At 55.3% G+C, this 9,761-nt stretch overlaps 2 protein-coding genes across 2 annotated transcripts; one reads left to right on the forward strand and one right to left on the reverse strand.

Moving 5' to 3' along the window:
• Nucleotides 1-1,115: 1,115 nt before the first annotated feature.
• PLICBS_005785 (uncharacterized protein) lies at nucleotides 1,116-5,406 on the forward strand (the record flags this gene model as incomplete). Its single annotated transcript, XM_018319495.2, has 4 exons — nucleotides 1,116-1,167; nucleotides 1,263-1,727; nucleotides 1,778-1,995; nucleotides 2,050-5,406. The coding sequence occupies 4 exons, from the start codon at nucleotides 1,116-1,118 to the stop codon at nucleotides 5,404-5,406; spliced, it is 4,092 nt and encodes a 1,363-aa protein (XP_018181969.2).
• Nucleotides 5,407-6,718: 1,312 nt separating this feature from the next.
• On the reverse strand, nucleotides 6,719-7,231 carry PLICBS_005786 (uncharacterized protein; the record flags this gene model as incomplete). The annotated part of the gene is made up of 1 exon (XM_018319496.2): nucleotides 6,719-7,231. One exon carries the CDS (start codon nucleotides 7,229-7,231, stop codon nucleotides 6,719-6,721), a length of 513 nt encoding a protein of 170 aa, XP_018181970.1.
• Nucleotides 7,232-9,761: the final 2,530 nt, after the last annotated feature.

Here is a 9,761-nt window from a genome sequence, read left to right on the forward strand (position 1 = left end):
TGGGAAGCGCAAGCATCCAGATGACATCCGTGCGGACCATTATAGGGACATGTTCGGGTGGATGTATGGAGACGGATGCTCTCCAGGCCATTTCTTGGTGTTGGCACCCAATCGCGTTGGGTGCCCACACTGGCGCTTCACAGGAGGCAAGAGCAGCCCGACCTGCCTGCCAAGCTTCGCCAGGTATTCGGAGCATGAACAACTTCTGGCCGTGTACGCCTCATGTCTTCCCAGCCTGCTCAATCTCTCCATCTCGGTCCCCAAGATCCCGGCCCAGGCGATGAATCTTGCCCAGAAGCTGCTCCTGTCTGCCCCTGTCACCTTAATCACCACTCACCGAATCACCCGCCCTCGGCCCCCAGCCTCCTTGCCGCACCTATGTACGCCAAATTATTAATGTGCACGACGTGGACCGCGATGCCCGCCATTAGTGCTGACCGGCCAGCCTGCTAGTCGTCCTGCCTGGCCTGGCCCAGTCGCCCAAGTCACACTACCACTTGCTAGGTCACCTCGCCACAGGATCCTCCACGAGCCGCAGGACCAAGTGGTGTCGATCGCGGCCCTGCCGCACCTCCTCGCTGGCATTGCGACGTCTTGTTCATCGCAACAGGGCGTTGGATCGTCTCTGTCCTCGCTGCTGCCCCTCGCCGCGCCGCCGTGCCCAGGTGAAGCAGAGCGATGAGGAGCAACGACACTCCAAAACCCATCAGACAGGGCCTGGTATGGCAGGTGGCAGGCTTGGGACAATGGGAGGGGCGCACGGGAGGGAGCGCGGGAGCCCCCGCCACAGCCACCACCATCGACAGCCCCGACGGCACACCACTTCTTCTATCAATATCAGCCAACCATGGCCCCTGTCGGTGGTTCTCGACACCACTAATCCTGCCGCTTCAGGCAGCTCGCCCCAGGATGATTGGTCTAGGTCCCGATCGCGCATAGAGCGCCCACAAGTTCAGGAAGCCGTGTCGCGCTACTGGAGGCTCATCACCAGCATCTCAGTCAGCCCTGCATCGTAGTGCAGCTCTTTAAAAAGTAGCAACGTCCCTCATTTAACAATGTGTCCCCTGTCGGCCTTGCTGTCCGTCGCAGAGTCCGAATAGCTGGGCGACGCCGTCATGGCAACTATCAGAAGGAAGCCCGTCGCCACGCCGGACGCGCAAAACCTCTGTATACAACGCAAGCCGGTCGAGTCTTTTCAACGCTATCGCCCAGGTTTGGCTTCCGTTACAATGGGTGCCCAGCAGGAGCTGACAGCGGCCCAGCACCTCAAGACGACGAGTACGATGATCTCGAGCAAGAAGACGATTTTGACGTTCCGATCTTTCCGCAAGCCCAATACCGATCCCGGCAATATGATCCGGTTCCCCATGACGGAGAGATCGACTTCACCGATGTGCAGCGAACAAACTCGCCATTACGTCCCAGTGAGGAAGAGCTTGCCGACGGGGGGCAGCCCTATGTGCCTTCGTCTAGCTCGTCCAGCCGCCAGATCAAGGGTACAGCTACTGTTCGGAGCTCGGCATGGACACAGGACCCGGCATGGGGCAAAGGCGCCAAGCTGTGGACTCCTTTATGGCTCACAAAGACAGTTTTGGTGATTTTCGTGGTCGTGTTTTCTTTGATGCTCCTGGCGACTGCTCTTCTCTTCCACTTTTCGCAAAAGAACAACGGCATCGGGGTGCAGAAGGAAGTCAACCACTATGGTTGGAAATACGGCCCAACTGCCTGTAAGGCATCTCACTCCATACTCCGGATTATTTGGCTGACACCTCTGCAGTGTTGGTCATTGTGGGTGCGCTTTGGCGACAAGTCGACTACGCCAACAAGATCCTTACGCCCTGGAAAGAGCTCAGAGACGGCCCGACAACTGCCGACAAGTCTCTTCTCCTGGACTACATCTACCCTCTCCTGCCGACAAGTCTTTGGATGGCGTTGAAAAACAGGCACTGGGCTGTGGCAATGTCAATTCTTGGCCACCTCTTGATACTAGGAACCGTAAGTGATACAAGAGGAAAGAAGTGCGCGTCGCATCTACTGATTGTCACCAAGACCGTCTTTTCAACTGGCTTGTTAATCCTCGAGCCAACCGAAATGTCGCGAGAAAGCGGCGAGTTCAGGATCAAAAGCGAATTTAAGCTAAACGGAGCGTGGAACTACACTCTTCTCAGCAATATTGGCCCTGCCGCGACCCAGCTGTACTACGGAATCAATTTTCGAGGTCTCCAATTCCCACAGGGGACATCTGAAGACATCCTCATCCCAACCTTGGAAGCGCCCGTTGACAACAGACTCGGCCATGTTAACTTCACCACTTCACTTGAGGGCATCAAGATTGACTTCGACTGCGAACTGCTGCCTCTGAAGAATGGCTCGGCGGTCAGCATGCCTTGGCGAAGCATCCTCGCAGAATTCTTTGTCACGGACATTGAGACTTCAGACTGCAAGATCAAAGGCGTGCCGGTCGCCGAAGGACCCGATCATGGCTACTACCACCAAAAGAACGGGACCCAAAATTACCAGGCGCAGTTCGAGACCTTCCCTTGCAATGTCGACTGGGACTTCAGCCAGTATCCTGGTAGATCTAACGCCTCCTACATCAACATGATGACAAACAGTAGTCTCGACCAGCGAGTCTTCATGTCGGTTGCTGACCTGCGTTTTGCGGCCTACAACTCGAGCTACGACCGACCGAAATACCTTTACATAAACAAGCTAACAGGGGCTCTGTGTAAACCCAAATATCAAGTCAATCAGTTCGATGTCCATACTTCAAGCGCTCTGAATGGTTCTGCTTTGGTCATCCCGTCGCCTACCACTGCCAAGGATCAACGGGTAGAGGGACTCTCGAACAGTGCTATTGGCATGGCTGTCCTGCAGAGTGCGTGGAGTTGGAGGTTGGGCACCGGCGGGCAAGACTACGTCTTGTCTGAGCAGGTGCCAACGTTCTTCCAGCTCATGACCCTCAAGAGTGAAAGCTCGACTATCGGCGACTACATGGATGGAGACCTGCTTGTCAAGACCGGCGCCAGCGTTTTTAAGGGTATAGCCACACAGATTTTGCACCTGCTAGCAGTCCAACCAGCAGACCGAAACGTCACGGGCGAGATACGGTTCACAGAGAATCGCTTGAAAGTAAAGGAACTCTCCACAGGCTTCATGTGCTCGTTCCTCGGACTGCTTGTCATCATTTCCGCGGGAATGATCTTTGTCAGACCCCATTCCGCGACACCTCACGAGCCCGGCTCCTTGGCCGCCACGTCGACTATTCTCGCATCCAGCCCAAGTCTGGAGCAGCTCCTATCAAGCGTGGCAACATCTTCGCAGCGTGCCATTCGGCGGTCATTGTCCACATTCACATTCCGAAGTGCCGTGGCAGAGTCCAATGGTACCGTCTGCTTCGAGATTCAACCAACCCAGTCCAGCGAGAGTGACACGGAGCGAATGATCAAGGACGACAACCCTAAAGCAGTTACCTGGTGGCGCCCCGTCGCCGGAACAAAGTGGTTTCTGGGACTGTCTATATCGCTTCCCTTAATCATCATCGCGGCGCTTGAGATTGTCCAACACTTCTCGAACATGCAGAACGGCTTCGTCGATGCTGGGCCAAATAACGCTCTGGTACTCGCAACGTACGTACCTGCGGCGGTAGCCCTCAGCGTGGCCAGCATGTACGCGGGCTTGGAGTTGCTGGCTGCCATCTTCGCGCCGTATGTGGCGCTCAAACGAGGCTCGACTCCGCCCGGCCGATCCATTTACACAAATCTTGTGGGCAAACTGCTCCCCGTCGCCATGTTCGCCAGCCTGAGGGCTCGTCATTTAGCAGTGGCCGTGGCACTCCTCTCGAATTTCATCGGTGGATTCCTGACCATTGTGGTCTCGGGCCTCTACAGCGCATCCGATGTGCCATTGACACAGCATGCCGACGTACGTCAACTGGACAATTTCAACCTTACGGGAGTCGATTTGTCCATAAACGACAATCAAGCCTCTGCAATCGATAGCCTGATCGAGTTTCTCGGCCTCGATTATACACAGTGGACATACAAGAACCTTGCCTTCAATCAGCTCAACCAGTCAACGGTTTCAGTCAAGAATGCAAGCGCTGATGCACCATTGACCGTTAGCGTTCCTGCCACGAGAGCCGTGCTCAACTGCACTCGCGTCCCGACAGGACTTCGTCGAATAAGCTTGGTTGATACTACACAGGATTCCAGTATGATGAGGACTTTACCGGGCGGCAATGGGTTCCAAAACCCACGACCTGGAAGAATGTATGTTGGCTTCAACACAACCCTCAAGCTTGAAGACTGGTGCGACAAGCCGCCAAAGTCCAACAGCAGTGAGTGGACGTGGATGCAGTATTTCAGTATTCCAAACACGACGGAATTTGCCTACATCGGGAAAGCATCCACAATGATTTGGAGCAATAACATGGCCTGGGGAGATGGACCAGTCGACACGGACCCATCAAGAGGGTCCGGAATGGGTGCCAGCGGCCTTGTGATACCTGACAATGGGTGCCCCAGCTTCGCAATAACCCTGGGCCTGATCAGGGCGGAATCCGCAAGGAAGGTGGGGAACAGCACACGCTGGGCATTCGAGCAAAACCTGGAGTCTCTCCTATGCTATCAGCACGTGGAGGAGGTCCAGTCGAACGTTACGTGGCACCTTCCAGGGTTCGTAATCGACCCCAAAACTCCGCCCATTACAAACGAAAGCACCAGTCGGAAACTCAAGACAGAGAGTGGAGGCGAAAGGTTCACGTTTGCCGTGAACTCTTTCCTCATGGGACTAAGCGATTCATACTACAACAAGACCATACCGGGACCTGGAAACGCGAATTCCTGGAATAATGACGTTGACAAATTCGTCAACGCTCTGGTCAATGCCAAAGACGGTCAAGCCATAACCAATTTTATCGGAAAGGAGCACGCCGACGACCTGGCCAAAGCCGCCAACAGACTCTATGGCGTGTACATGTCACAGGCCATTTCACTGAACATGCGAGAGAAGCCCGTGGATGGCCAATCGCCGTTGCCAACGTACAGTGGTACGCTGACTACGTCGGGTCGGCTACGTTTGCATCAAAACAGCGGACCGAAAATTGCGCTGCAAGCGATGCTCGCCATCATGGTTGTTTGTGCAATCGTGTCGAGATGGCTCTTGAGAGTCGGCGAGGTGCTGCCCCACGATCCGTGTTCGATCGCTGGCAAGGCCGCTCTGCTGGCAGGGGCGGAAATGGCGACACGGAAATTCGTGCCTCCGGGCGAGGAGTGGAAGCAGCCCGCCGAACTCCGTCGAAATGGTGTCTTCAATCACAGTCTGTACAGCCTCAGGTGGTGGCGTGACGACGAGAAAGTCATCGGGGGCAAATCGCGGTACGGAGTTGATGTGGAGGGAAATTGATGTCGATACTTGTGATATACGAGCAAGCTTGGAGTTTGGCGTTTCAAAACGATACCCCTCGAGACAGCGGTAAATGAGGACTGTACATGTATGCTACAAGAAATTGAAAGCAGTGAGCCAACAAAAGAAGTGACACCCCTTGCTTCGAGGAGAAGATCCTTGGCCCCCAAAAGATGAGATCAAGGAGGTGGCAGAGGCTGCTCCGAAGGAGGGAGACTTCAACATATTACCACTTGTGTAAGGGACGTCGCAATTCATTGTGTGCGGTACGCAGGCTGTCTACTTGCGACGGCCGTGATATCCCTGGTGGAGTTTGTTTCGTGTAAGTGAGGCTGCGTCATGCCGACTGTCAGGGATATACGTTCTGATATCGACGTCTCCAGTTCATTACCCTGCACCAGTACGGGGTGCCCTTGCGCAACAAGTGGTGCTGGTAACACGAGCAGGGCACTGTCTCATTTTGTATGCCTTTGTTGCCGTGTAGCTTTCAGTAGTTCTTGTGCTGGCTCTTAGGAGCAAGACCCGGTTGCTGGGCTGAGAGGTTGAGGTGCCGCTAATGCTGTTGGACCTGCTCATGGCGCTGATGACTGTATGAATGTATTTCGGCGGAGCGAGCACGTTCAATACCGCTTTTACCCGTTATCGACTTTGACCACTATTCGTATGCATTTATTGCAATGCCTCCATGGCATGTACTACGCGCTCGGGAGCTCGCAGGTTGGTAGCTGCGGCATGGTCATTTATGATTAATCTGAATCTGCATTCGACGCATGATTTATTATGTTGCTGTCAGCGTCTCATCCCCCCTTTGTCTGACAGGTCAGCCTAGTTGCATGCGTTGGTATGAGCAGTTCCCCAGCGTGATACTCTGTATCTAGTGTAACGTTAGGATAGTGTACCTATGATCTGGTTTCATCTTGGAAATTGACGCTGACCACGACGCATTGAAAGTAATTCCACTTTCCCTCGCGTAGGAATTCCTGTTTGGCGTGAGTGGAGGTAACTATAGTAGTACAGCCCTCCCGTAGATGCCGGACTTAGCTACTACGCTCAATTGTCATGTTTGTAACACTATCATGTATATGCTATCATCAGAGTGGTCTGGTACGCAAACATAACATAGAGCACTAAAAGGGTTCAGTCATTGAAGTTCGTTGTTCGTATCTATAAATACCAGTCATACTAATCATATACAGTGGAAGTATATATGTACAATATCAGCCCATGTCACAAGCCCTTGTAGACTTGCCTCCGCCGCGGAACCAACGCAATGTCGTAACGTAACGGGCCTACGCCACACCACCCAATACGTCTAATGGATCCTGCGACCGACATTGTCCTTGAAGTAACCGGCGTTGACAATGTTACCGCGAGGCGAGTACTCGCACACGAGGTAGAAGCGCATGTTGTTCCCGCAGTGCCTCGCCGCGCAGCCGACAGCGTTTGTGCTCTTCCAGACGAGCTGGGTGAAGTGGCCGGCCTTGGGCTGCCAGCCGGGGGCGTTGAAGTTGTAGTCCTTGCGCTCGTCGCCAAAGGCGCGGATGGCGTCCCCGGGGGCCTGGTAGCCGTAGGCGATGTTCTCGCCGTAGGGGCCGCCCGAGTGCGCGAAGTTGCAGTTGCTGCGGTCGAGGTAGCTCTTGGCGAAGTTGGCGAGCGTCGCGTTCCAGTGGACGTTGTTGGCGCCGTGCTCCCACCGGTATTTGTTGGTGGTGTCGAGGATGTCCTTTTGGAAGTTGGCCTGGTTGGTCCAGCGGCCGTCGTTGGCGTTTTGCGCGGACGAGAGGCCGGCGAGGAGAGCAACGGGGAGGAGAGCGGACAGCTTCATGATGGCGATGGGATGTGAGCTGATGGACGGTTATCGATATGGATATAAGTGTTTAGGCGATTGTTAATCTTCTTTCGTTCGCTGAAAGCCTGTGAGCTGAGTGCAGTCTGGGGACATGGTGATGGACAGGATTCAGGGTATTTATATGCACAAGATGCTACCCAAATGCCCCCAGGTCTGACTGAATGACTCGGCCGACATATCCATCCAGGCACGGGCCAGTAGCGTATCAAGGTGCACGGTGAGGCCTGCAGCACAGCCAGGTGGGCATCCCATCCGATGGTCTTCGGGCTCGCCTACCTCGTACACCGCTCGGCGCATCTCCGCCAGGAGTCCTTGTCAGGAGGCATGTGTTGCCCACAGTCGACTGATCATTTGCCGCTCTCCCTCGCGTTGTGAGATGCCGGGGGCGCTGTCGACGTGGGCCAAGGAGACCCCGAGGCTGTTGCATCGGCCGTCGACCTGCCAGATCGGGGCCCCGGATCCTCCGCCAAGTATATAAGGGCCGTCCATTCGTACGACCCAGAGTACCTCGTAGCACTCATCAGCGCAATAAACGTGTTGCATTCTGACAAAATCGTGGCGCCGCCAATTGAGTTTGATGTTCACAGGACCTGCATTGGCGGCGCCCTGCAGCCACCACGCACGCAGGTTGGGCCTCCAAGTGCCAACGCCTCCCTCCCAAGTCCGGTGGGACACGTCTCCGGCTCCAGCAAACCGGTCCTTGGGCATCTCACGCGCGGCAAGCCACTCGACCTTCTGCATTCGGACAGAGGTGAAACCCAAAGAACGGGCCAGGTTCCGACTGCGTCATCCCGGCAGTGGGGAGACGGGGCGCCAGCTTGGCAGGGTAACGCCATGTGCGCATGGGCCCGTTGGCATGAGCTCTGGGATACGGGACGAAACTTGGGTTTTCTGACAGTGAGCCCACGGGCAAGGTTCGTTTCGGGGGCCCAAGCTTCCAGGACCAGGACATGGGTGTCTGTCGTGAGTCTTGAGACATCGTCGACAAACGGGTCTAATCCGGAGCAAGCGACGCCAGATGTCTTAGACGACGACTCACGCGCTTGCGACTATCGACCATCCATCGACCCACAAGAACAAGTTGACAAAACCCACATTGGACTCTGGATGTCGAGAGAAGAAAATAGTAACATTAGGCTCATGGCTAGCTTCGATGCAACATGGAGGCCTTACAAGTGGTCATTGGTTCTTGATTTAGGTACAGTCCTAGACGGCATCCCGCAGGCATCGGCTCAGGCGCCCGACGCAAGCACGCCGCGCGGGCCGAAGCCGCGCTGCGTACGTCGGTAGTTGACAGCATCTCTGCGGTGGAACGTGAGGGGGGTTCCCCCATGTCGTATTCCCCTCTTCCTCGTCATGCATCCAGAGCAGCGCGCCAGGCGCGACGCGACGACGAGACGTGGTCCTCGTCGTCTTGTTGCGCGAATTCCCAAGTCCGATGCCTCATACATTCCAACTAGTGCCTGGGCACGCGGCCACGCAGAATGTCGATCATGGCCTCGACGATGGGAGATTCGCCGAGGGAACGTGCTGAAGAACCTGCCGATCCCTTCGACGGAAGGTGTTTGTTGGCTCACGAGAGCGGGCACGGACACAGTGCTATATGACGTGAGCACGTGTTGAGGAGGGGAGTTGAGGTTAAGTGATGTGACGATGCGGACGTAGCAGACACTCTTGGGAAATCGAGATATTGCCGATGGGGGACGCTCTTGAGTCCGACAAATCTTGTTTCGAATAGTAATCGTCGTTGTTACAGTATTCCCCCTCCACCTCGAAGGACACAATCCCCTGCCGCAGAGCCTCATCGCAAGCAACATTGACCAGGCTCAGCAGGGGCCCGGTGAGTTGTCTGCAAGCTCCAGCCAACACGAACCAGGGTAGACGAGAAATGACAGCGCACGGATTCCCGGGCACCCCAGCGTCTTCCGTGCCCTTGATTCGTGATCGCCATCCTGGGCGAAACCATGAATCGCACGAACGAGCCGGTTCGTCCGGTCCCCTGACATGTACTACGTGTCACGGCGTCGGGCCCCTGTGCTCCCCTTGCCCAGCAAGAGCAGCCTTTCACTACTACTTCGTATCTGGCCATCATGATTCAAGATGACTGTGCTGAGGTATCGTGCTTCGTGCCTTCCTCCACGACTTCCTGGCAGTATAATGTCGTGCGCTTTTTACTGTATATATCAAAATACAGAAAGCTTTGTAACATCACAGAGAACAGCTGGCCAAACCACCCTCCTTGGTCATGTTTGCCACCACCTGGTACAAAGCGCAGCCACTCTTGTGCTACACAACCAGCAGGGGTGCCCTGAGGCCGCTGTGATGACTCCCAGCCACTCACTGAACGGACCAGGCTCGAGCTCTCACAGTAGAGCAAGGAAGAGAGAAGAGAGAAGTAGATCCCGTAGCAGAGTGTGCTTTTCCGCGGGTAACGAGGGGCGGGAGGCTCTGACTTTGCTTACTTGGACCGTAACAGCTGCCCTGCCCAACCAACCGTTTTCTGCCA

This window comes from Purpureocillium lilacinum (genome assembly GCF_023168085.1).
Source record: "Purpureocillium lilacinum CBS 284.36 DNA, scaffold_4, whole genome shotgun sequence".
Lineage (NCBI taxonomy): Eukaryota > Fungi > Ascomycota > Sordariomycetes > Hypocreales > Ophiocordycipitaceae > Purpureocillium > Purpureocillium lilacinum.